The sequence below is a fragment of the Hirundo rustica genome, chromosome 15, assembly GCF_015227805.2.
Source record: "Hirundo rustica isolate bHirRus1 chromosome 15, bHirRus1.pri.v3, whole genome shotgun sequence".
NCBI classification, from domain to species: domain Eukaryota; kingdom Metazoa; phylum Chordata; class Aves; order Passeriformes; family Hirundinidae; genus Hirundo; species Hirundo rustica.
In genome coordinates, this window is record NC_053464.1 from 13,549,002 (window position 1) to 13,575,835 (window position 26,834).

General features: G+C 55.3%; 1 protein-coding gene across 2 annotated transcripts in view; it reads right to left on the minus strand.

Moving 5' to 3' along the window:
* Positions 1–12,019: 12,019 nt before the first annotated feature.
* MAP2K3 (mitogen-activated protein kinase kinase 3) overlaps positions 12,020–26,834 on the minus strand; it is a 29,593-nt gene continuing 14,778 nt past the window's right edge. For both annotated transcript variants that reach the window (XM_040079410.1, XM_040079411.1), the window contains exons 2-13: positions 24,760–24,792; positions 24,528–24,597; positions 22,747–22,795; positions 20,359–20,472; positions 19,793–19,912; positions 19,518–19,634; positions 19,320–19,371; positions 18,393–18,520; positions 17,728–17,805; positions 15,845–15,984; positions 15,135–15,180; positions 12,020–14,723 (exon numbers count right to left, since the gene is read on the minus strand). In XM_040079410.1, the coding sequence (XP_039935344.1) occupies positions 14,640–14,723; positions 15,135–15,180; positions 15,845–15,984; positions 17,728–17,805; positions 18,393–18,520; positions 19,320–19,371; positions 19,518–19,634; positions 19,793–19,912; positions 20,359–20,472; positions 22,747–22,795; positions 24,528–24,597; positions 24,760–24,792 (1,031 nt within the window). In that variant the 3' untranslated portion in view covers positions 12,020–14,639. The remainder of the gene's footprint in view (positions 14,724–15,134; positions 15,181–15,844; positions 15,985–17,727; positions 17,806–18,392; positions 18,521–19,319; positions 19,372–19,517; positions 19,635–19,792; positions 19,913–20,358; positions 20,473–22,746; positions 22,796–24,527; positions 24,598–24,759; positions 24,793–26,834) is intronic.

A 26,834-nucleotide genomic window follows, 5' to 3' on the forward strand; every position in this document is an offset into this window, starting at 1 on the left:
CACGACGCGCACGGCTCCCCAGCTCTGCCACGGAGCTCCCTGGGAGCACAGGGCATGGTGGAAGGCTCCATTGCCTGGCAGGAGAAGGTTACTCAGAGTAAAAGCATGTGCCCGTGTGTCACATAAACAAACACTGCGTCCTCCTCCCACCGCAGTCCCCGCAGAGCCGGGCGGGATCTCCAGTGCTCACCGCAGCCACGCCAGCCTTTCTCATCACACCCCTCCCGGCTGGCTCCACCACGCCCCTCAGAGCACCAGAGGAGAGGAGAGCAGCCCTGCATGGACGTGTCAGGAGCCATCATATCCCCGAGGGACGGCTCTCTCAGCTGGCACCAGCCCTACCTGGTGGCACGGCACACGCCATCCTTCCTCCTGCTGTGCCGTGGTGGTGACAGATGCTCAGAGAAAAGCAGCACAGCTCCACCGTCACCAGGGACACAAAGTCCCTGCCCATGGTGAGGGCGTTGGGACTGGATGATCTTTAAGGTCCTTCCAAGCCAAACCATTCCGTGATTCTGTGGCTCAAAGCCGTTTTCCAAAGGCTGGTCTCACCCTTCCAGGTGTTGGGTACTTTGCATGCTCAGACCCCTCTTCAGATGCTGTTTGAAACAGCTTCTGGGTGGCTGAACAAGGCCCACATCGTTTGCCTTCCCACACCTCCGTGAGGCCACATGCCCACTCTGGGGCAGAGCTGTGGCTGCTCCAGGCTCAGGAAGGCTGGGACGTTAAGTGGGAAAACACTGATTTTTCAAGGTTCTGCAACAACGCAGGAGAAGCAAAGCCCAGCCTGGGAGAGCTGCAGCTCAAAGCACACCAAAAAGAATTTCTTCCCAACCACACACGAGGGAAGGGGAGGAGGAGAACCAGGTGAAGCTCGGGCTGAAGCATCATCTGCCACGTGGCTTTGCAGGATGTCACCAGCTTTCACAGCCCTGAAACGGAGCCCTCTTGTTTGTAAACACACAGGGGTGTCTGGTGAAATCAAAGGGCTGTGGGCTCAGGGTGAAACACTCCCATAGCCATGAGTCAATCCGAAGCGTTGCTTCGGGCAGGAAGCTGGTGAGTCACGCATCACGGCCAGGCTGGAGGTGACCACCCAGAACATCCCTGTTATTTATAGCCATGACACTGATATGGGCAGCGAGACCCCAGCAGCCGCCCCCAGGCAGGGACAACACGGTGCATTCCCTGCACAGCACCTCCTGGGCACCTACTGCCCTCATCTCCTGGGTCTCCAGCCTGGATTCCCAACCCAGAGCTGCGTTCCTGCTGCGCTGGAAGTGCCCCCTTCACCCAGCTGACGCTCATCCATCCAACAGCCAGTCTGTGCTAAAGCCATCATTGCCAGCTGCCTCAGTACAGAACTTCCCAAGTCTCTCCCTTCACAGATACTGCTCTTGGGAAGAAACATATGGAAGAACAAACACAGAGTTTGCAGAGGGATTTCTCACATAATTTATCTGCACATCAAGTGGCACTAAGGAGGTGCAGGAGCTCTTGGATGAAGTATTTCTTCCACCTTGAAGGTCTGGCTTTGCTGGCTTTGCCAGCCAGACCCCACCAGGAGGGCTCAGGACTTTCCTGCCGTCTCCACGGCCAGCCTTCATCCTCAGCCTCATCCTCCCTCCCCCTCTGCACCCTCATTTGAGACATTTGGGCTGCGCCTCCCCGACGGGGACAGAGCAGCTGCGAGCACAGCATGCGGAGCCGGGGCCAGCAGCAGAGCTTGCCAAGAGATCCGAGGAAGGGCTGGTTGTGAGGAGCTGCCCTTTGCTTCGTGCCTCCCTTCCGACTGCCTGGTGCGCTCAGCCAAATATCATTAAAGGTTTATCCACACGCTGATCAACTTATTTGCCTTCAAAGAGGGAGCGAGGTCGGTCTCCGTGGGGAGAGGTGGTGGATGTTGCACCATCTTCCAGAACAACAGAGGATGCACTCCGAGCTCGCTTGGCTGCGGAGACTGGCCGGGACGTTCTGGAAAGAAGCGGCGATGCCTTCAAAGTGGAGAATGGGTTGATAAGAGGGGAATGGGGAGAGACATTTTAGCTCCTACTGGGTAATTATCACCCGTGGAAAGCTGAGGATTTAGCTGGTGGGAGGGAAATTACAACCTATCATAAAACCAATCTCTCCCAAATCCAGTCTCTTCAGGGCTCAAGAGCGTTTGGTCTCGTTCCAAGGCTCAGCTTCTGGAGGAGTTTGGAGAGGTCCCTCGACAGAGCTCCAGCCCCCTGGAATGCAGACACCACATCCCTTGTGTTCGGAGGAGCACAAAAACGGGGGACGTGCCAGGTGAGGGGCTGAAGGAAAACAAACGGCTTCATTCAGGAGAACCCGTCCTGGAGAGATGAGAAGGGACTTAATTACAGTAAGTCCCTTTACAGCAAAACTGCCAGGTGCTAAAAGACTTTTTAATTTAGCAGAGAAAGGCAGATCAACGCCAAGCATCTGGAAGCCGAAGACGGGGAAAATCCAATTAAAAATCAGGCAGTGCTGCGAGTAGAACAAGCTACGAAGTGATGGATTATTCATTCCACGACATCTTCAATTCAAGAGAGGGGTAGAACCATCGATCCTTCCAGCACTACATATCAGCTGATGATGAACGCTCCAGCCCAGCTTTTGGGAGCGTGCACATTCCGCTGCGAGGGCCAGGCCCCGACTTGGGCAAACTGTAAAGTTCCCATGGATGACGGAGGGCAATCCACCAGCCCTACTAGGTAAGTTGTTTTATGCTTGGAGGCATTAATAACCCAGAACTAGCAGCCAACTCCATGGAAACCAACTGGTAGTCAGTGACAAGTTCTCCTGTTGCTATAGGAACAGGGCCCAAACAAATAAAAATTACCTATAATTTCTCCTCCCCGAAGTTCTCGCACATTACATTTCCATAGCAACTAATTAGCTCATTATTGATCCGAACCACACCAGTGGAGGTGTGAACCAAGCCAGCGAACCACCGGACTGCCCTGTCCAGCTCCATCCCCTCTCGTGGTGAGCCGAGACGAGCCTTTGAGATGGTTTATGCTGGGTTTGAGAGGAAAGGCTTGAACACGAGGAGCTGGGCATCTCAGGGCTGGATTCCTTCATGCCTTCCCCAGGATACCTCTGAGACAAATATCACTTGCTCCCTTCTATTTCTAGCTGTCACCTTACACCTCAGTTTCTTTTCCTCGTCGTTCCTTTCCAGACTCCCTCCGTCGCCCCCAGGCCTGGAGTTGCTCTGTTGGACACCTGCTTGTCTTGGCAGTGTTCTCTCATCCTTCTGGCCAGGATATTCGAGTCTCTTGGCTTGTCGCTATCTCTCCTGGACCAAGCCAGCACACTGCAGGGTCCTAGCAGGAGTCTCTCTTTCCTCATGCATGCTCACAACTACAGCTCTCCATCCTCCTCTGGAAGCTCACTGCCATAGATCTCTTCTGTCTCCACCCCTGGAAGTGTCCAGAAACAGACTGGATGCGGTTTGGACCAACGTGGTCTAGTGGAAGTTGTCCCGGGGCTGGAACTGAATGATCTTGAAGATCCCTTCCAACCCAAACCACTCTGGGATTCTCTGATCCAAGGAGATTGGGTGCATTAAACCACAGGGCTGTGCCATGCGAACAGCAATGAGGAAAATTAGCCACAGCCACATGCTCGGTGGGAAGAACTGCTGTGACACCTAAACCAAGGGAAACAGAGCTGGGGGAGGTCAAGAAGAGTTCAGGCAGAGCAGGTCCACCAAGCCTCTGTCCTGGGATCCTGCAAACTCAGAGCAAGGCTTGTGGCAGCACCACACCACAGGCTGCAGGGATCGGGGTGGTGTTGTGGACCCTCATCTTCTCTTCCTCATGTGCCCTGGGGTCAGCAGCACTGGCACTGGAATGGGGGACACGTGTCCCTCCAGCATCTCGGGGGAGAAGTTGAGGCTGAGGTGGAGGATATTGTCTTCATCCCAATCCAGGGGGAAATTCCTGGCGTCTCAGCGCATCCCAGGCCTTCCCTGCCATGCCAAAGCCCCTGCCAAGGACCAAGGGATGGAGGAGAGGCTGCTGCTCGCTCTTCCCCTCCTGTTTAGTTACCCCCAGAATCACAGAGGAACCACAACATGCTGTGGATGGAAGGAGAAGAGCTTCAGAGATGTCTGGAGGCCGTAACACACACACACAGCAAACACCCCGTGAGGCACTTGCTGACAAAAAGGCATCTGGAGTGGGGGCAGCACGGCTGGAATATTCCCCCATCCCAGGGGCTGCACTCCCAGCTGAATTCACGTAAATCGCTCATGAACCCTGTAATTAACTGCTGCCCTCCACGGCTGCACACGTGCGTGAGCTGAGCCACCTCCCTGCACAGGCTCCAGGCAGGTCGGGGTGAGGCCAGCCTGGGCACCAGGAGTGCTGCGGGATGCTGGATTTGCTCCAGCCTGCACCAAGGTGGAGGGCTTTGCCAAGGAAATTGCCTTTTTTTTTTAACCAAAACCAACAGAACCTGCAGGGTTCAGCCCCCACTGAGACATTTGGTTAATTCACAGGTCCCCAAAACGTGACCTGAGCCCAGGGTGGACAGAGCCTGGCTGCTGTGTCACTTCCCCGGTGTCTCACAAGGACCAAGTGGCATCACACAAGCCCCTGTCTCTCCTCCCTCCTCCACCAGCCCCGTTTCCACGTCTCCCATGGGAATCTGACTATCAGCAAGATCTCTGCCACCGTCAGATGTGATCAAAACCACAATTCAATTAAATTTGATTGGATTGAAAGCAGAGGGTTTCAAGGAGACAGGCACGTACACCCGGAGCGGGATGCCATCCCCCAGGAGAGCAGGCTGGGATCTGTAGGATCTGCAGGATGGTCGCCCCAGGTGAAGGAAAAGCCAGGATGCAGCTCTGACCCTGGGATGAACTCCATCCTTTGGGGACAGGAGCCTTTGCCAAGTCACTCATCCTCCTCCTGAAGGATCCTGGATAGAGTAAGGTGAGCCCAACCTCCTGAAGATGCTTTTAATTCCTTCTCATCTTCTGAAATCAAATAAAATTCCAAATGAGAAACTTTGTCATCTGAGCAACAGAAGAGGAGGAAAAAAAAAAAAAAAAACAACCAACCAAACACGCCTGGAGATGAAAGGGAATTGTAGATGGATATTTCATCTCTTGCTCTTGTAAGGAACGTGAACATGAAAAAAGGGAGAAACAAACAAAAAAATCCCAGACGCGGTTAATGAGCTTTGCATTTAAATGTGCCACCAATGTCACTGCACAGACAGTTCTTCCAAGGTCCCACGTTCCTGCTCACCCCAGACAATGGGTGTGGGACAGCCTGGGAGCAAACATTGGGTGAGATTAAATTCCATTGCTGTTTAGTAAATAAAACATTCATTTTGAGAAATCGGGAAAAAGTTTGTTAAATATTTTAGTACATCTGGTCTCCCCACCCGTACGCGGCCTTACAAAATGTTTTGCATATTTATTTTAGCATGCACTAGATTTATTTAAAAATAGCATCACCAGCACTGGAAACAGCCCACTTGCTTTTCATCTAGATCTTTGCATTGAATCAATGAATCCAAAATTAAACAAGGTTGGGTGAACTAAATCTATACAAGGACCTATTTGCTGATCAATACAGGAATGGATGCCTGGGATCTCGTTGCTGTGTGAAATATGAGGACTTACGAGAGAGAAATTGCTTTTGTTATTATATTTAAAAAAAAATCAGATTTAATCTCCCCACATAAAAAAATTATTTATCGGAGAGATGCTTGGTCCTAAATAATTCATGCTGGTTGTATAGTACCCAGAAGACAGAAGACTCCTGTCTTCCATTCCTAATGAGAGGGAAAAACACCTCAAATACTTTTCTTGGATTCACTTTCATCACTGCAGGGAGATTAAATCCTACTTGGCTTTCAGAGGGTGTCCTCTCCCAGGGGAGCAGAGCCCCCCAAATCACAGAGAAACCACAACACGCTGTGGATGGAAGGAGAAGAGCTTCAGACATGTCTGGAGGCCAAATTTTAGTTACCAGTAAGAGACCCCTGGCTCTGGTGTTGAGGTCCAAGGTATGACTTTGGTATGACAAGGAGCCAGAACAAAGAAGGGTCTCCAGAAGAAGCCATCTCAATATAAATAACACATTTTTTTACATTAGATATAAATATACATATATTGGCCATAACATAAATTCAGCCTCTCCAAAACAGGGTAGGGGTGAAGCCACCCTGGGGGTACCAAGCACTGAGCCCCCAGCAAAGCACGGCTGGGAGAAGAACAAAATCTACCCAGGCCACCCCAGCTAAAAATACATGGGAAACCAAAGCTGTAATGGTCAGTGGAAGTCTGCCCTGGCCAAAAGCAGGAACAGAACTGGAGCTGAAGTGCATGGATTTGAGGAAAAAAAAAATACATTGGCCTTTTAGTCTATCCTGGGGACCAAATTTTTGAGGCTGGCTTTGGGCAGTGCCTTGCATGGCTGTTGGCTCAGCCAAGTCCTTTTCTCCTAAGCCTGCTACAGGAATTGATCCACTGAGGGCTCTACCTGCTCTGCTCCGAATAAATCTGCATATCAGCCTCTTCCATGAATGAAAAATGCATGCACCGGTAAATCTGAAGTGAAATAATACATCTGTTGTCAGCAGCCTTTTCCTTTTTTTTCCCCCCCGCTCTTTTCTCTTCCACAAGTTTCATTAAGAAGAGACACATCAGCTGTGATAAAGTTGACACCACCAGCTCACTGATGGTTCCTGACACTTCCCTGTTGCTTTGACGATGGATCGCTGCAGAAATGCCTGCCCGAGCAGGCAGGGAGGGGTGAAGTCACCTCCCTAAGATAATTCTGGGGGAAAACGTGAGGAGGCTGCAGAGGCCACAGCAGGGAATGTCCCCAAGCTGGGAATGGGGACACGGGGGTGGCAGGAGTGTCCCAAGAGCCCTGTGAGGTGCCAGCGATGGGTTCGGGTCCTGCAGGGCTCCCAAGGAGCTTCCTCTGAAGGACAGGAGGAATGGGAAATAGCTGCCCCTGGCCAGACACATCACGGACACCAGGGACAAACCTGAAGGAGCAATCCCAGCCCCAGCTTCATCCACTCGCATCATCCAGCCCTGCTGGGCAAACCCAAAACGAGTTTGGGCCCGTTGTGCTCCGGCCGTTCTCATCCCCGCTGGAAGAGCTCCATGGTGGGAAGGACGCAGAGGGAGCCAGTGCTCGGTCCCCACTCACAGCTCAGTTGATCTCAGCCCTCGCCACGGGCAGGGCAAGGCTGGTGCCAGCAGCCAGCTCCCCTGGGGATGCCAGGTGGGGCAGTGACAATGCCAGTGCGCCCTGTCCCCGCTCTGTCCCTGCGTGGCCCACAACCAGGTTGGCAGCTTGCGACACACCCCAGCACGCTGCGAAGGGACAACAGCTGCTCCCCGCTGGCCCAGATCGAGGAATTTAATTAAGGGGAAGATTTGGGGGAATAAAGGGGAAGATCTCTCTTGAAGCTGTAATTAAAGAAGCTCAGGGTGGGGCAGGATGATGAGAAAGGACGCGCCCTGTTGCTGCGGGGGCTCGGGGAGGGCACTGGGAGGGGAGTGGAGACCCCCATCAAGGCCCTGTGGGGTCAGCATTGCCCCCTTCCCCGAGTGGAAGGATCCCCCACATGCAGGTCCCAGGGGCTGCTCTGCACCCCCAAAAAACAACCTTCAGGTCTTGGCTGAGGTCCCCCACAAGGCAATCAGGTGCTCAAGCCCACAGCAAACCCAAATTCCCGTGGATCCCACTCTGAGTTATGGCAAAGGTGAGGGAGAGGCCGGAGGCTCCTCACAGCTGAAGGTCCTGACCCCAGCTCACCCCCTCTGCTCCAAAAGGGGCCAGATCAGAGCCCAGGAAACCTTTGGGAAGTGGGGTGCAGTCACCAGAATCCCCGGACCATTTTGGAGTTGTTTGGAGAGGTTCCTAAAAAGAGGCACAGCATAAGCTTCAATAAAACCAACCCCACAACCCCTGTGAAAAACACTGGGGTGAGAAGACAAGCTGGGGGCACCGCTGCCCGAGAAATCCCAGTGCCACCCCTCACACCAGCACAGCCCTGGGAGCCGCCAGCACCTCTGCACCTTCCCCCAGGCTCCCAAAATTCCCCCCAGCAGCGCTGCCCGGCTTTGTGGGGTGCGTTCCCGTTCCCGTGCCGTGCAGAGCCAGCCCGGCTCCATCGATTCACGGCATCTGCTGGGTGTTTACAGAGCCATTCACCGGCCTGCGAGCGCACAGCATCCCTGGGGCTCCCGGTGCCGGGCATGGGGCAGCAGCGCAGGAGCCAAACGCCTCCTGCCACAGCCGGGGAGCGTTCCCAATCCACGGGCACGTCCTGCGGGAGCCCCAGGATCAGCCAGCAGCTCCTCACTGCCGCCGCGGATAACGGGACCTGCTGCAGGCGGTGATGCTGCGCAGAGCCCGGGCGGAGGGTCGGGATGACCTGAGGAACGCTGATTAATTGTCTCATTGAGCCGAGCAGCGGGGCTCGGAGCAGCCACGCAACCTTCGTGGCGTTTGGGGCAGCTTGGGACCCAAGGCACAGCTTTTTGTCTGAAACCTTGGGGTTTATTTATGAAATCCCCGCTTCAGTCGGAGGAAAGGAGCGCATCACTCGAGGAGAGGACAAGCGGCCCTGAGCGGGGAATGACACCGAGGAAAACACGGCTGGTCTCAGGGTAGCATCTTTGGCTCATCAAGGTTTCTGTCTCCTCCTCCACGCCGAGCTGCTCTCCGAGGTGTAAATCAAGCACAAAAGCCACGGTGGCTCGCCGGGCTCCTCTCAGCCCCCTGCCCACACGCCCGCAGCTCCCGGCGTCTGGGAATAAACAGCCTGTTCCAGCTCCGCTTGGTATTTGCAGAAAGGTTAACGCAGCGTGCGAGGGGCCAGAGGCACCGCTCGCGGGGCTGGAAAGGCTCCCGGCAAACCCACCGGGGGAGCGGGGCTCCCCGCCTGGCAGGTGACCTCCCCGGTCACCCCCAAAGCGCTGGCGTCAAGCGTTGATATTTTCAGGCTTTGCGCTGCCGAGGCTTCCTTCTCCCACCCCCACGTTCCCCCGGCAGCATCCCCGCCTCTGAAAAATGCACAGGAGTTTTCAGGCTGAAGAGGGAAGGCTGGAGGATGACTTTCGCTGGGCGAGCCAGGAGTTTTCCCCCTGGTTTTGGGGCTCCAGCGGAAATCAGCCCAGTTTTCCAGCACCCTGTTGGTGGGGGGGTTGAAGTTGGTCCTGTGCAATTCCCAGGGGATGGAGCAGAAAAGCAGCTGTGCGTGGACTGGTGGCACAATTCACTCCATAAATGCGCACACTCTGGGGCTGGATGTGCAAAGCAGGCTGCTGGGACACACGGAAAGTGCTTGGAGATGCTTTGGCCAAGCCAGCAGTACAAACAAAGCAAAACATAGAAACTCATGGGCAGGGATGATCAATTATCAAGGGGGAAAAGCAGGGCACCAGAGCACCTGGATACCAGTGGTTAAACCAAAGTTTGAGCTCTCCTCATGTCAAAACAAGGCACCTACACTTCTGTTTGGAGAGGAGAGCTGGGAGACATTCCCAGCAGCTCCTCATGGGCAGCAAAGGCTTCTCCACGCAACGCACCTCACCTCAACCCTTCCCTCCCTGCCTGGCTGTGCTGGTCCCTCTGGGTGCCAGCTGAAACGATTTCAGAGCCTCTGGCTGGGCCAGGAAAGGCTGATCCATATTCCCGAGGCCTCATTGCTATTCTGCAGCTTCAGCTCATTAGTGCTGAGGTGCTACAAGAGCTTTGGAAGTTTCTGGGTGAGGCAGCTATTAGGGGAGGATTGAACAGGTCTGGTACAAACCCCTGGCCTGGGTGAACTCGCTAATTTACACTATCGAGCGACAAGGTGCCCACAGGCCACCCAAACCTAAAAAAACCACCCCTGTCCTAGATACGGGCTCAGCCACTGTCTGGGGGGAAAAAAAAAATAGAAAAATTAAGCAAAATAAATAACCCTCAGCCCCAGAAAACTGGCTGCATCATCACACCCCCTGCTAATCCATTAGCCAGCCCTCCTCCGCACACGGCTCTTAGGAACAGCGTGAGCTCCACTCGGGAGCTCCTGGAGAGAGCCACCGGAGAATGGAAGTACTGAAGGGTTTGGGATGGAAGGGACCTTAAAGATCACCCAGTGCCACCCCCTGCCATGACAGAGACACCTTCCACTATCCCAGGTTGCTCCAAGCCCGGTCCAGCCTGGCCTTGGACAATTCCAGGGATGGGGCATCTTCTCTGGGAATCGGTGCCAGGGCCTCCTCACCCTCACATGGAAGAATTCCTTATGTGTGTGTATCAAACCTTTCTTTTCCCCCTCTCAGTCTGAACCCGTCACTCCTTGTCCTACCACTGCAGCTCCTGATGAAGCACCCCTGCAAAAGGCCAGTACGACCAGTACAAACCCCTGCACCGTACTGGGGAACACGTTGGGGTCTGCCCTGTCAGAGGGACTGCCCGTGTTACCCATGGGTGAGGCTTTGTAAAGGGACGGCCTCAAAACACAGCTCCAGCCTGTTACTTGGGCTAAGTAGAAGGGAGCTGTGGGAGAGTGGCTCAGCTGGAACAGGGCTGGAGAGATGTGAGAGGTGTGAGAGGTGTGAGAGATGAGAGATGCGACTGCCACACGTCCACGTCGTGGTTTGTGGCGCTTGGTTGACTTGGGCTTGTTGTGCATTAAAGCTGTGTGAGCTGGTAGCCAGATAACTGCTCCAAAAGGCCGAGTTTCAGCCATCAAGAGCACTCCTTCACACCTGCCTGGCGTCCCTGCGTCGCCCGTTGTCACAACATGCTCCCAACACGTGTTCTCGGCGCAGGGCAGGGAAAGCTGTTGGCCTTTCGTCAGAGGAGGGCTGCAGCCCCGCTGCTCCCCGTGCCCCTGCCTGTGTTGGCTGTGCTGAGTTTTCCCTTCTCTGCAGTGGGAGCTGTGTCCTCCTCACCCAGGTTTGGGCACTGCCTGTTAGCACCTCGTGACAGTCCCACGGGGGAGTCAACCAGGCAGAAATAACCTCGTTTTGCCTCTGTTTGAGACAAATGGGGGGGGGGAAAAAACCCCACCTTTTCTTCCTAATAAGGGAACTCAAAGTGATGAATTTTCCACTTCTCCTGAAGTTCTTTCCTCAGAGGCACTGATGCATTTTTAATGGTCTCGGTGTAGCTATTAAGCTGGTAATTGGAACAGAGCAGACTCCAGCTCCCGGCAGGTCGGGTCCTCTCCAAGTGTGCTCTCCCCAGCACCACTGTTCCCCCTGCCCCATTTCCAGGCAAAGTGCTGCCACCAAAATCCCGGGGCTTGAGGGACCCGCAGTCCCCGCACTGAATCCGCCTGGAGAGGGCTGACAGGGAAAATACTCGGGAAGGGAGCTGTGTCCTTACCCCAGGACCCCGGCAAACCTGCGCTCCATCCCCCACGGGCACAATCCCCCGGACCCCTGCCCTCATCCCGGCCGCACACCCTCGAGGGAGGGAGGTGGGAGAGGGGGGAGCACAGCGGGCTGGGATGGAAAGGGGGGGACTCCGCCGGGTCCTGCCGCCGGTGGAGGCTCATCCCAGTGGATCCAGGCTCATCCCGGGGGATGTCCATCCCTGCGGATCCAGGCTCATCCCGCCCGGTCCCGGCGCCGGGCGCTGCCTCCCCCTCGCGGCCGCGGCCAGCCCGTGCTGCCCCGGGACCCTGGACTCGAGGGGATCCCTAATCCATGGTGAGCCTCCCCCTGCCCCAGAAACCCCCACCGCCACCCTCCTGCCCGGCCGCAAGAGCAGCCGCACCCTGGGCAGCTCCTGGCAGCGCTCCCGGGGGAAAGCTCCGAGGGTCCCTGGACTGTACAAACCCCAGACTGGAACCAGGATCACTCCCCCCAACCCATGGGGGCTGCTCCAGGGATCCCATCCCGAGGGTCACGGCTCGTACAATCCCCAAATCAGGAGCGGCATCACCCCACAAGAGGAGAAAGCAGGATCCCCCTCCAAGCCGCTGCCCCACAGCCCCCAGCTGGTGCTCAAACAAGAGGAGACAAGCAGCAGGTTTGAGGGTGAATTTTATTGGAATCAAGGACGGGGGTTGGAGGGTACAGACCATTCCCAAAAATACAGGGGGAGAGGGGCTTCCCATGCGGGCCAAAATCCTCGCCCACCTTAACGCCAAGCTGGTTCTCCCCAGGGAACTGCCACTGCAGAGGGAACACGGTGGGACAGGGAAGCAGGGAGGGGAAAAGGGACAATGGGATTTGGACAGATGAGACCCGTGCTGGATGAAGCAGAGGAGGTGGCACAGGGAGGTGGGGTGTGTTTGCCTCCTCAGCAAAGCCTCAGCTCATCCCCAGAGGCCCCAAGCCCACCCCAGAGCCACCTCCCTTGTGTTTGAAAGGGCAGATGCTCCCTTATCCCAAAATACAGAAATCAGGACTTTCTCCGGGAGGAGAAACGCAGAAAAAAAATAAAAAGCATGCAAAAAATTTTTTTTTAAAAAAAGAAATTAACACCATTCCTCAAAGCACCAAAAAAGGGTGAGATAAAGTAAGGGGGAAAAGGGTTTAAACAAAGAGAGAAGGGAGAAAACCCAAAAGCTCAGCTCAAAACAAAAATAACCCAAAGTAACCAACTATGAAAAAAAAAAAAATACAATTGTACATCTCGGCAGCAAAGCTGTCAAACCAAGCAGGTACAGGTGAGTGTCGGGTGGTTTGCAGAGCAGGATGAGGAGGAGGGAGACGTGGAGAACATCAATCACTTCCTTATTTTCCATCCAGAGGTGGGCTGGGGGGGGCAGGGTCGAACAGAAGCTGAACAGGGTTCAGCAGCTCCACCTGGGCTGCTTCCCTCAGGGTTTGCTGACTCGGGGAGGGGGATCAGAGGGATGGCACAGGGGAAAGCGTGGCTGTGTGATGCACCAAGGGCTGAAAACTCCCCAAGGCAGCTTTCCCAGAAGCAGCTCGTGGGGATAGATGGTGTGGAGCACCCCAGTTCCCAGGCACTGCATCAAACCCTGGAGTGCAGGAGCGGGGGGATCATGAATTTAAGGGGAGGTCATTCTTCATTGAGGGGGACCCTGAACACTGGAAATTCACCCCGAAATCCAGGCCTCCAGGGCATGAATTTCAGGAATAACATTTTTAAAAGATTCAGTTAAAAAATAGAAGCATTTCTTTAAAAAAAGAAAGAAAAAAAAAAAAGGCAATCTTAAGCCAGAGTGTTTTCTAAGTGACCCCTTCCCCACGTGCCCAAATTTAGCCAGAAAAATGTTATTACGCCAGATCTGCTGGCCACATAGACATCCACACATTCATCATTGATTTAAAAATATATAATATATATAGAGCACACATACACACACACAAATATATATTAGAAAAGAAAAAAAAAAAAAAAAAATCCTTCGGAAAAACTCAATTATTTAAAAAAAACCAAAAAAAACCCACAAAACCAAAATCCACAGCCGGCGCGTTTATCCGTGATCACGTACAGTAGAAGCCAGAAACCCCTCCTTGCTCCCCCGGCTCCTGGGGCTTGGGAGCACGGGGAAACACATCAGGTTTTCACAGTGGATTTGTCAGCAGAGAAGGAACTGCTCCTCCCTCCTCCCACACAGAAGGGCTCTCATTTATAGCGAGTTAGATCAAACCTAGGCAACGCGTTACAAAGTCCATTATACACAGACATCAACTGTACAAGTGCGAGCAGCCCCGGGCCCGGCACTGGGGTTTGGCTCTCGCTGGCACCCGCAGGGGCTGGGCACAGTTTGGGACGCTGGGTGCGAGCTGAGCCTCTGCAAGGAGCGGGTGGCACAGTGAGAGGTCTGACATCAGCTCCAGCGGTGGGAAGCGGAGGGAGCAGCGGCTCCTCGGGGAGCCAGGGAAGGTGGAGGCAGCCAGGGCTGAGGATGGCGATGCCTGGAGCAGGGATGTGCCCTCCCAGCCCAGGGAGGAGAGGCAGCACGGGGCACCTGCTGCGTCTCCATCACCTTGTGCCCACCAGGGAAGGGAGGGACGCTGGGTGAAGTCCCGTGGGGACGGCGTGGGCTCCTGGAAAAATGCCTTTTCCACCTCGGCCTCAGGGGAGCAGCAGGGACTGAGGGAGAGGGATGCCCGAGCTGGTGCTGCCTCAGAGGGTCCTTGAGGTGTCGAGCCAGGCAGTAAAACTGAAAACCTCTGGTGTGAGCAGCAGCCCAGGGAGCCCCACGAGCCCCTAAAGCTGCGTGGGCTCCTGGGGACGGAGAGCCAGGCACAGGGGGAAGGTCAGTGACACCAGAGCCCGGGAAAGGGCTTTGGGCAGGGAGGAGAGGAGTGGGAGAAGCACAGCAGCACTGATTCTCTGTCTTCCCCTGGCAGCAAACACACACACTCCCCTGTGCTGGGGAGGGGAGGTGGCCTCTGCCTGCTCAGGCACTGCTCCTCTCCGGCACCTCCCGAGCCTTCAGAGTCCTTGGCTTAGCTGGGAAGCTGTTGGCTTCAAAAGGCTCCTCCTGGGGGGATTTTTTTTTTCCTCGGGGCAAGGAGAAAAGCGATTTCGAGGCGGGATGGGGCCAGAGATGTCCCCAGGTTCGATTTTGTGATTTGTGCAAACCACCTTGAAGTGGAGCCCTGGCTGGCTGTCCTGGGGGAAGCCGGGATGCAGGGGCTGCAGGAAGCTGGCAGCTGGGAGTTAGGAGTCCTCCCCGAGGATCTCTGTCACGAAGGAGGCCATGTCAGTCTCTTTGGTGTCGTGCAAGGTAAAGAAAGGGTGCTCCTGCCAACGAGATCAAAGAAAACCTCAGCTGACACCAAGGGCAAGCACAGGCCCTGAGGGATGTCACACAGCTGGAGGTGGATTCCAACCTCCTCCCCACACTCCCACAGACATCACTGTCCAGCTAAAAGATGAACTTTGGCATTTCTCACTTGAGCTTGAGCAGGACACCCTGCCCTGGCAGCTGCATTACCATCCTTTGAGATCTAAACTCTCCAAGAGGGAGAAAACCCCTGGAACCCCTGATCTTAACACCCATGAAATCAACACATCCTCCCACCCGTGACACACTACACCCATCCCGCTCCGTGCCCGAAAATTCACCCACGTGTTGTCCCATTTCCCTGCTGGACCACTGATTTGAGTTCCAAAATTGGGAATAAAGACCAGCAGAAACAGCTCAGCACTCACCATAAGTTCTAAATAGTTCATTCGCTCAGCTGGGTTCTTCCTTAAGCTGCAAGGAAAGAAAAAATGAGAGGGAAAGGCTGTAGGATCTTTTTTCTTTTGCTGATCTCCCCTTCCCAGTCAACATGAAATGGGCTGCACCCATCCCTCTCCCTCCTTGGCCGAGCAGGTTTGAACCACCAGCAAAGCAGCCAGGCAGGTCACTGGGGAAGGACAACTCAGTGCTCTGCCACAAAAAGCACAAGCCAAGCAGCTCTGCAGCCTGTCCCACACAGACCAGAACAACTGGGAAGGAGAGGATTTGGCTCCTCAGCCTTTGCCTGGCAGCACCAGGCAGCACCCAGGGAGCAGGGGACACCCTGGGGGGAGCAGCTTCCCACAAAACCACAAAGCAGCTTTCACCCAGAGGCTGCCAGGGGTCGGTTCTGGTTTCACTGCCACTTTGCCAGAAAGCACCAACATTTCAGCAGCAGCGAGAGGAAAAGGGGAAGAGAAACCTCTGCACCTTCCAGCCGGCCTGGGTGAGTCAGGCCGAGAGCAAAACCAGTTTGGGCAGCGCTTCCTGCCATGCTGAGCACCAGGCACAGGCAGGAGGGGAGCAAAGGGCTCCCAAAGGACAGCAAACCCAGCCCCACGCCCCACTCCAACCCCTAGGGATCAGGGCTCCTCCTGAGCCAGGCTGGCAGAGGCAGCAGTCCCTGCTGGAGCCTCACCACTGTGCTGTGAAGTCCACAAACTCCTTGGAGAAGCGTTCAGGGGGCAGCTGGGGCGAGGGCTCCTCCACCACCTGCTTGAGCTGCTGGAAGGGCGTCCCCCAGGACTCGTACGGGAAGCGGAGAATGGCCAGCTCAATCTGGGGATGGAGGCAGGGCAAGGTGAGACACACGCCGAGCACAACCCCAGCCAGCTCAGATGCAAAGGAAAACCCTCTTTTCCTTAGAAACCCTTCTCAATTTGGGTCATACCACCTTTTTTTTTTTTTTTTTTTTTTTTTTAAATACCCGGAGGCCAAAAATACTTCCTTTTCAGGCTTGTTCAGCATATTAACGCTTTTACAGGAAGTCACAAAAGATATGTAAAATGGGATTATTTAAAAAGATAATAGTAACAGCACACAGTTTCTGCACTGGCTTCCAAAATGCTCTGCTGGCCCTAAGGCAGCCTCTGGGCCTTGGGCTGGCACTGCGTGAGCTAAACACACAAAAAATCCACAAACCCAAGCAAATTAAGTGCTAGAACATCATTTTGCCCAAACCACCTCAATTACTGGGTTCTTCCTACAAGTCACCTCTGCTCCATCCCTCATCTAAGCAGGGAAAAGTCTGTCACAGCTCCTGGGCACTCTCCTCATGCCAAGAATCAGTTCTTGTGTCAAAATGGGCAACAGAACCTTGAGACCTGCCTGGTAGGGCACGATGGGATGGGAGGAGTAACAAACCTGAAAGGACAGACACTGGGACAGAGCCCTGCCTGTGGATCAGGTCAGAGGAGTTCAGTTCCTGCTGCTGCAAAACTGAATGAAGCCACCAGCCCAGGAAGGCCTGGAATAGCCCTGCTATTCCCACAAACTGTTCTGAAATCAACCCAACCCCTTCATCAAGAAAATAAAAAGAAAAAAAAACCCCAGGAAGCCAGGAGGAAGGCACGAGAGGGAACCAAACATTCTGGGGCTCCATTCAGCTGCAGGCTGGCCAGCCTTCAGCAAGCTCCTCTCTCCCTTCCAGCTTTGGGAAGGTTTGGATATTCCATCACTCAGAGTCTCCCATCCCAGAGCTTCCTGCAGCTCAGAGCTGATGACATTTCCAGTCAGCTCTGTGCTGGCATGGGGACACCAGGCAGAGGGGTTTGGGTTTGGCACAGTGGACGAGACCACACTGGGGTACAGGGAATATTTGCCAAGACACAGCATGCACAAAGGCAGGGGTGCGGCCCCCAAAACGAAAGCCAAGGCTGAGAGGGCACAGGAAAAAATCCTGAAAATAATCCACCCTCACAGAGAGAGTCTCCTGGAAAGCAGGAGCTGTTTCTCAGGCAGCATCCCTTGGAGGCAGCAGCTGGGATTTCCTTTGTCCACTGGCGCCAGAGGATCTCAGCTGCTTTCTGCAAGGTCTGTTTCTTGCAGGAGGCAGATAAACCATCCCGAGCAGCTGCAATTTTGGAACTGAAAGCATTTCCCCTTCCTGTTGGCTGCTCTGAGCTACCCCGCAGGCAGGATTTGCTGCAAACCACACACAGCACAGCTCTCGCTGCAGCAGGACTGGAATCCCCTGCCAGGCCCTGGTGACATGGAGGGGGGGAAAGCAGCAAACCCTGCTCCACTGACCACCCCTCAGGCAGCAGGCAGGGAGCTGCACAGCAACTCAGAATCTTGGATACTCAGCGTGGATACTCGTTGTCATCGTGATATTGTCCGCTGGGAGCCTGAATCCCCTGGGTAATCAACTGAGAATTGCCCTGAGCTGTCATGCTCAAACTGAGTCCTGCTTGCTGGGCACCCACCCAGCTGCCCCTGCTGACAGCAGGGCCCCAGCCCCACCTGCCCAAAGCCCATCCCCAGCCCAGGGCTGCAGGCACAGATCCCAGCCCTTGGCGTTACCATCGTGATCCCGAGGCTCCAGACATCCGACTTCACGTTGTAGCCCTTCTGGTTCAGCTCAGGGTTTATTCTTTCTGGCTGTAACAGCAAAATGGGAGATGTCACCGCTCCTGCTTCCCCGGTGCAAACCCCAGAGAGCAAAGCTCTGGCTCCGAAAAGCCAGGCTGGGTGGATTTCCCTGGCTCACATCCCCAGGGAGGCAGGGTCTGAGGTGAAATCTAGCTCTGATGGAAGCCACATCTTGCTCCACACAGCTCACATCAGCCCTCCCTCTTCGCAGGAGAGCGAGGCTCGCGTGAGCCCTGCCTGAGGAGCACACGCTCCCCACATGGACGCCACAGATGGCAAAGGGAAATAAATCCACACTGACCCGAGGATGAAACGAAACCATCCTGCCAAGAAAAGCCTCAGCACTTTCTATCCAACAAGGAGCAGTGCCACAAGCAGCACCGGCCAGTTCTGCATCCTTCTGCGAATGGAAGGGGCAGAGGCAGAGTCGCTGTGGGATTAACACAGAGCTGGGCTTAAAGGGAGGCTCTGCTGAGCCAGGGAGACCAGAGCGCTCTGGAGAGGCTTTTATCACAGGCTGGAGGTGGAACTGACTGATTTCTAAGCAGCAGCCTCTTAAGAGTCAGGGCTGAGGGCTGCACAGGGGTTGCACTCACAGCCATGTAGGGTTTGCAGCCAGCATCCATGGTCTTGGCAACGGAGTCCACCAAGTAACCACTGATCCCAAAGTCGCACATCTTCACGTGCCCCTCCTTGTTGATCAGCACGTTGGAAGGTTTCACGTCTAAGAGGAAATGCAAGAGAGCAAATTGGGCATTTGCAGGGGTATTGAAGAGTCTGAGACAAGCCAGGCAAGTCCCTGCAGGCCTGGGAGGGATCAGGCAGGCCTCAACACAAGGGGAGGGAGACAAACCCCCACCGGTCTTATTGCAGTAAAAGCCATTCACAGGTAAACTACAACCATGTCCTTCAGGGAGAATAAGTCTCCTCTCCAGCCAGGCAGGTCAAAAGGTTGAAATAAAATATTGAGGAGTTTATCCCCAGCTCCTTAGGAGAGATTTAAGTGCCCAGCACAGCCCTTAAAGCACAGCTGTACCAAATCTTCAGGACAGTTTGTCTCACCCACATCCTGATGTGTCCACCACTACACAAGGGACTTGACCGGGATGGAGAGCAAAACCTGGGTGTTACAATTCCCATCTGTGATTTTTAAGGTCTCCTTCAGCCCTCACTTTGCTAAAACTACCCAGCCAGGAGAATTTGGTGATTTTATCTCCAAGAGCTGCCTTCAAAGCACTTCTGCACTCCAAGAGGGACAGAGATGCTCATAAAATACAGGCAGTGAGGAATTCTGTTGTTACATTCAACCCTTCACCTGGAAAGGAGGAAGAGAACAACATCCTGCAAAAAGGGAAGCATCTCAGGAACCAGGGTCTAGATCTGTTCACCACAGTCCTAAGCACCAGCAGATTCCACTTTAGGCATCCCAGAGGGACACAGCACACCTGGAAAGGAGTCCCACTCCCAGTTTATTTCAAGGCTGGATCTCCAGCCACACTGCACTAACCCCATCCAGCATTTACCTCTATGGATTACTGACAGTTTACTGTGCAGGTGCTCCAGAGCTCGTACAATCTGGGGACAAACAGAGTGAAAAAGAACCCATCAGTCACACGCAGCAGCAGCAGCCTCTCACTGCAAACACACCACAGGCCTCAGGAGAGGCTTCCAGCAGGCTCAGGGAAGGCAAAAACCCAGCTAGGAACCCAAGGGCCACTCACAGACACAGCCATTTTCCCCAAAATGTCTTCAGGGATGGTTTTCTTCTTCTCCAGTACTTTCTTGTAGAATTTATCTAGGGAGGTGTCCATGAGTTCCATGCAGATCCACACGTCACCCTGCGGGACGGAGAGAAAGCAGCTGAGAGGGAATTCCCTGGAAATCCGAGGGAGGTAAAGAGCTGGGCTGAAGAGCACAGAGGTGTTTGGGGACAGTTTGGTGCCCCCAGTGCAATCCCAGAGCCCCAGGTGCCCCCAGGCAGCCACCAGGTCAGTACCTCACGGAAGAGGGCTCCGTAGAAGGTGACAGTGTAGAAGCAGTCAACTGTCCTCATGGAGATGTCCAGGTCCATCAACAACCTCTTCTGCTCCTGAGTGTTCACAGTGGCTCGAATCCTCTGAGACAAAAAGGAGAGAAGAAGGGTTTGGTGTGAGCTGGGGTGCCACCATCACCCCCTGCAGTTCTGGGGCCAGGGCGTTCTATCCTTTATTCTGCAGCACCCAGGGGGAGACGCCCAAATTGCCTCTGCCAGACAGAGCCTTAAGGAATGCCAAACCCTTGGCATGCTCTGCAGCTGCTGCAGGGCCAGCCCAGCAGCCTGGACAGGCACTCTGACACCCCAGCCTTGCACTGCAGGCACCAACCCTCGGATTTCCAAGCCTTTTATCAACCCCACCGTGCCCAGCCACCATCAGCACAGAACCAAACCACAGCAGGAACACCGCAGGCTGCCAAACCCACACAAGCCCATCCGCGTTTTGCCACAAGCAGCGGAGCTCAGCAGCTCCTCTGCCCTCCTCGGAGCTGCCCCTCGTGATGCCCACGCCACCGGGGTGTCCTCACCTTCACGGCCATGATGGTGCCGCTCTGCGCGTGCCGGACCTTCTCCACCACGCCGTAGGCCCCACGGCCCAGCTCCGAAATGGTCACCAGGTCATCAGCTTCCACCTCGAAGTTCTGCAGGGAGAGAGGACGAAATGACATCAGGGACAAGCACATCTATCAACGAGGACGTCAGCGACACTTTCAGCTCCCTCGTGCGGAGCGTTTCCAGCGATGGCACCCGCAGGGGCACCACGCTTTGAGAGGATGGGGGGATTTTGGGCTCTGTTGAATCACAGCCCAAACTCTGTCACCCCCACACTCACCAGGGTTCATTTAATTCCCCCTCTGCAGCTAGAGATCGGGACTTTCACCCTTCAAGCCCAGGGAACGCTGCCACCAGAAAGGGCACCAAAGGCTGGTGCTCTCTGCCTGCAGGGGATTACCCACACAAGGGTATTTCTGCAGCTGCTGAACTACTTGCAGGATTTTAACAACCTGGGCAGCAGTCAGGAGCCTCCACCACTGCTCCAAACCCCTGTGTGCAGCCAGGGATCCCTCACCTCTCCCCACATCCCAAAAATCATCACAAACACACCTATGCAAAGCCTCTCTCAGACGGGGTGCACGCAGCAACTCCATTTCTAATTATCAGTGAGTTCAAACAGGCTTTCAACACTTTCTCCTGCCACCAAAAAGCTGCCAGCGAGGTAAAACCTGAGTTAACACCAAGAAAACAAGGAAGTGTTGCTCCAAGCTGGCAAAAAAGACCCACGGCCAGTGCTCACCCCAGCGAGCTCCCACACAAACAAGTTTCCCTAAAGACACATTCCCCTGTAATTGCCGGCTCTGCTGGGCAGGGCACCAGTGAGACACGGGCTATTTTTGGACTCTGCATTCATCGCTGCTAATAAGTCACAGGCCTCCTTTTAGCCAGGCTTTATCCAGTTTTCCTCCGGTCTCAGGGAACGAAAATAATACCAGGATGCCAACAAAAGGCGGCGAGGGTGGGAAAGGAGCGCGGCACAGCTCCGGATACGGTGCCTGGCGAGCTACGCCCTGAGCGGGGAGAGAGGAAACGGCCTCCGGCGTGGAGGAGCCAGGCTGGGAGATGTGGCCCCCGGCCAGCACCGGCCCCTGGGCGCTGGCCACAGCACGGGCAGCAGCCAGCAGGTCTGCTGGACCTTCCTGCCAGATGTGGCTGCAGGCAGATGCGGATGTGGCGGGCGGGGAGCGAGGGAGGAGCTCAGCGCCCAGCCGTGCTCTGCCCAGCACAGGAAGGTGCCAGCCCTTTCCCGGGATCCCGAAACGAGGAGAGCAGGGCAGAGGGGACACGTCCCACCTCCCGCCACGGGCGGCTGGCGGAGGAGCGGCGCGGGCTGGCACGGGCCTCCGGGAAGGAGCCGGTGCTGCTTTTAGGACACGCGCTCCGCGCTTGTTCCAGGTTATTGTGTTTTGCTTTTCCTGGCATTTGCCACGAGGCTTCCCCTGAAGCTCCAGGAACCAGCGCTGCTCTGCCCAGCAACAAGAGCTGGTGGGTGCAGCCACCTTCCCTCCCAGCACAATGGGATGCACGGCACGGCCTCTGCAGATCCTGTGCGCCCGAGGTCACCACCCAGCCCCATTCCTGAAGCTGGAATTCTGCCCAGGTCCTCTTCTCCGTCATGTCACTCTGAAATCCCCGGACCAGACCCTTCCTGCAAACACTGCAGCACGCAAGGAAGCGACTCCAGAGAGTTTTCCCTAGGCTGCAGCACTGTCCCCTTGCACACACAGTGCCCAGGCTGCCACAGAGAGCATCGCTCCCAGAGTTCTCGCTACACACGACACCAGGCCCAGAAAACAGCACAGGCAGCGGGATTGTTCCCTGGACCCAGCCAAAGCTTCCTCTCCTGAATCCTAATCCTTGCACTGAGGCCAAGGGACCCAGATCCCATCAGCCAAGCCACCTCCCAGCCTGGAAGGGTCCAGATATAGGGCTGATCCAATGCAGGGTATTTTTAGCTCGTTTGCAAACAGCTTCTGCAGCCCCAGGAGAGCCCATAACAAGAGAACGAAATAAAAGAGAGACAGTGGCTATTTCCAGCCGTGTTTTTCATCAGGTCACTAGGAAAAACTTTGGAGAAACTTTGTGCCCAGCTTCTGCTGGGCCTCAAGCAGCAACACAGACCTGTGGGTGGGCAGGATAAAGGGACTTTGTTGGGGACACTCAGGGCTTGGTGAGGCCAGCAAGTACAGATTAGTACATTTAGGGCAGATGGGTTGGACAATCCTAGAATGGTTTAGATTGAAAGTTGTATCCCATGAGGCTGCATTCCTGATCTGACAGGTTGCAAGGCACAATCCCACAGAGCTCTCCATGCCCAGGGGAAACCCGACTGCAGAAAAAGAAACCCCACTGACACGTACTTTATCTCCAATGGTAATGAACGCCCTGGAGTCCAAGTTCCTCGGGGGCCTGCAAGAAAAGAGACAGAGTCAGGAGAAAGCCCAGCTTCATTCACCCTCTGTGGCCAGAGCCAGGTTTCACATTCCCCTGAGCACTTTCAGCCGCCGCTTTCTCCCCCGTGCCTCGTTGTAGGTTCCAACCAGCCCCCTCCAAACACCCACAAACGCTTTAAACCCTGCCAGCAACACCCCACACCCAGGAGGCACAGCGAGAACCCCGGGGAGCCAGCCAGGTGAGGCAGGCACCAAACCACCGGGCTGTGGAACCATTCCTGCTCGGGAGAGGAGCCCCAGGAGCTGGGAGCAGCAGGGATGAGAGGTTTCTGTGGCAGAGCAGCTCGGCTGTCGTGTTTTGACAGGCAGGTGTTGTAACAGCACAGCCGCCGAGCCCGAAACGCACGCGAGGGAGCAACAGGTAATTCCTCCCCTGTGAGTCATTTGTGTACACTCTGCTGCCTGTTCCAGGCAGGCAGCACTTCGGTGTCACCCTTTGCACAACACCAGGCAGGTGAAAGTTGTCTTTTATGGCCTTTATTTTCCTTATTGCCGCCCACTTCCCCTTCTGGGCAGCACGGGCACTTTTAGAGCCACCGCGAAAAGTTCTGCCCCTGGTGCCTCTCTCTTCTGGGCTCTCCCCATCCCCTGGGAGCTTCTAAGAGCAGGGATTGCCCAACTGGTTTAGCCTCAGTTCCCATCAGAGCAGCCTCCAGCTTCAAGGAAGTACTCTGGGCTCTGAGCAAAAGCCTTGCACTGCGCAAATATTTGCACTGCAGCTTGAAGAGCAGGGAGAAAAGGAGCTGCGGGCAGCTTGCACCAGCCTCTGGGCATGCAAAGCCCTGCAGACTCCAGCACGAGGCCTTCTCCAGGGGAAATTCAGACTCTGGCAGGAGCAGAGACAAACGTGCCCGTGGGGGAAGGAGGTGCTTGTCACACACCCTGCGAGGCTGCGCAGCTCCCCTGCCTCCCCATTTCTGCCTGGGGTTTCCAGCAGTGATATTTCTCTTTTGGGGACTTCGCTGCTCTCCTGGAGCTGGGAGAGCTCTCTAGAGCAGGTTTCTGGAGCAAACAAGGCTCAGCAGCGGCGATGCAGCCCCAAGTGTTTTGGAAGAACACCATGGAAGTGGAATTTCAGCCATCTGCTCTTTGTCAAACCAAGCACTGCTTCCCTGGGCTCTCCCCCATGGCATAACAAGCATCAGCAGCTCGAAGCAAACAGGGCAGGGAGAAATTCCAGTGCCCTGAGATACTGCTGGGCACCAACCCCGGCACCAAACAGCACAACAGTGCAGGATGTCTGTGTCCTTCTTTTAGCAGGGTAAGGAGCTGCAAACAACAACTAAACCTGATACTCGGGTGGTGTAAAACACTCCCCAGCCTCCGGTGCAGTTACCACCGCCTCTTCTCTTCCCCTGCAATGAAATTCTTCCCTCTTTTTCCCTCAGGCAGATTCACTCTCTCTCCATCTTTGCCCTTTGGCATCGGCAGGGCCATGGCAGAAAGACTGAGGAGAACTCCCCAAAGGATTCTGAGTCTTTGCCTTTAGGACATTTCCTGCCAGAGAGAGACACACGCCGTGCTCGTGTCTGCACACACACGTGCAATTCCTTCTCATCACCCACGAGCCACAGCTTAAGAGAAAAGAATAACTGTGCTGATTTTTGGGAAGTCTTCACAGGCCATTCCCCTCGAGGAAGTGCCAGCTCCAGCTCTGCAGAACCTCTTTAAGCAGCAGAAATACTTACGTCGTGTTGGCAACGGGTGGTTTGATGGGGACACATGTTATCCTCAGATCCCGTTTCTTCTTGCTTTTCACTGCAAGAGAAGATGCACACGTGAGCAAATGGATTTTTGCCTTTTTTTTTCCTTCAAGCACCCTCTTCCCAGCAGCCAGTAAAGGTGGCAATTAACAGTCCCCTATCTTTGGGATTTAAAGCCTTTCTGGGGTGAAAGCTGCAATTTCTGCTGGGCACTTACCTGGTTTGTGTGGCTCCAAGGATCCTTTGGAATCTGAAAGAGAAAAACGAGACACCAGCTCAGCCCTCACGCTCCAGCCAAACCAGAGAGCAGCCCTGTCCCCCTGACGGCTCATGGACCCAGGAGAGCTCCAGGAGAGGGAGGCAGCTGGGCTTTGGGAGCGCAGCCAAGCCTGGCCCCATCCCCGTTTCTCCAGCCACAAGAGGTCCCCACGCCATTAGTGATGTGCAAGGCTCCCAAAAAATGCTCCCTGTCCAGAGGCTCCGTGACCCCCAGGGCCCCAGCCCCAGCCTGGCCTTCCTGGGAAGAGGCAGAGTTGGATCTGGCATGGAGGGCAATGACCACAGAGAGACATCCAGCAAAAGCGAGAGGGACAGAAAGTCCCAGCAGGAGAGGGACACAACATCCACAACAAACGGAAAACAGGGGAAAACCAGACACGAGCTGGCCATCAGCCAGCAGTGAACCCCTCACAAATCTGGGCTTGCACAGCCCGAGGCACCAGGACAAGGCATCAGGAGTGACTGGCAAGAGGATGCTCTTGTCCCCCTCCTCCCAACCACAAACAGCCCTGAGATAACAACACCCACTGCTGCAGAGGGAAAAGGGGCTCAGGCAGGGCCAGGACAGGCCAGAAACCTGCAGGTGAAAATTCCACCCCAGCCCCCTGGGAAAATAAACGGAGCCCAAGGGGCTGGAAGTGCAGCAGCTGAGAGCATCGAGGTCCTGATCCCCCCAGGAGAGACAAGGGGGCAGCTGCACCTTGCAGCTGAAGGTGCCCTGGCTGCACAGATCCATTGGAAAGCAGGAATATCAAGGTGTGCTCCAGGCATGGGAGCAGACAGCTCAGCGTGGCCTTGGACAGCCTTTCAAAGCAGCTCCTACCTGCCTGGCTGCCGGGAGCAGGCGTGTGGACAAAGTCCAGCGCTCCAAAGGCTGCCAGGGAAGGGAGGGGAGAGCGAGGAGCTGCAATTTCAGCAGCACCGTGCGAGAGCTGCTGCAGGACAGGAGGAGGACACGTGCCCAACGCGTCCCCATCTCTGTGCCCTGCCAGCTCCGAGACAAAACAGGCGCCTGGGACTCGCTTCTCCTGCTCTGCCCTTCCCCAAATGCAAACCTCACTGAGGCTGCGGGTTAAAGCTGGTCTGCAACCAAACTGCAAAGGTCCCAACTGCAGGACCAGCAGCATCTCTCCCTGCCGAGGGAATCAGCACAGATCAGCCCACATCCCCACCTCATCTGCCACTTTCCCTGCATCAGAGCTGAGCCATCAGCTCCGAGACCAGCAGAGTTTCCATGATGTGAACTTCCAGCTCAGTGAAACCAGCCAACGAGCCGCTCCACCCCAAACCGATCCCGCTTGGATGGAAACCACCCGACCGTGGCAGAGCAATCACAAGTTCCAATTTGGGAGCCTGCAGAGTTTCCCTTCCCCATCACCCACCCTGCAGGGCTGGAAGGGGTACCCTGAACAGCCCCACACCACCCACTGATGGCACTTTGCAAAACACCCGGTTGAGTAATGACGGGAGCAAACGCAGAACGGGGCCAAGGGAAAGACGTTGTCCGTGGGTTCAGAAATGCCTCCCCTTCCCACTCCCAGCCTCTCGTTATTCCGTGTGGGAGGCCAAGAGCAAAATCTAGAAACTGGGGTCCCCTGAGTCCTCCTGCACTCAGGCAAGCTGGGGAGCCTGCTGTGGGCACCCATCCTATCCCGGGGGATGGATTTATCTCCGTGCCGAGCGTTTCACCCCCAGGACCCACCCCGAAACTCAGGCTGGTCTCTGCTCCATACCCCACCCCCCCAGCAGTTACCAGCCACACCTCTACACGAAACCCTGAAATCCCCCCGTGCTGGCTGGGATTCTGCTCCATCTGTTTGCTCTCCCTGTCCCCAATTGCCATAGTAACCCCGCAGAGCGGCACAAAGCGCCTTCTGTGCCACCAGCAGCTCCCCTGGCACCGCGGCTGTGACTCACAGGGCAGGAGCAGGGTGCACAGGCGCCCAAGCCAGGCTCCTGCACGATGGCCTCAGCCCTTCCTCAGCCCTTCTGGCTGCAGCACCCAGGCTGGAG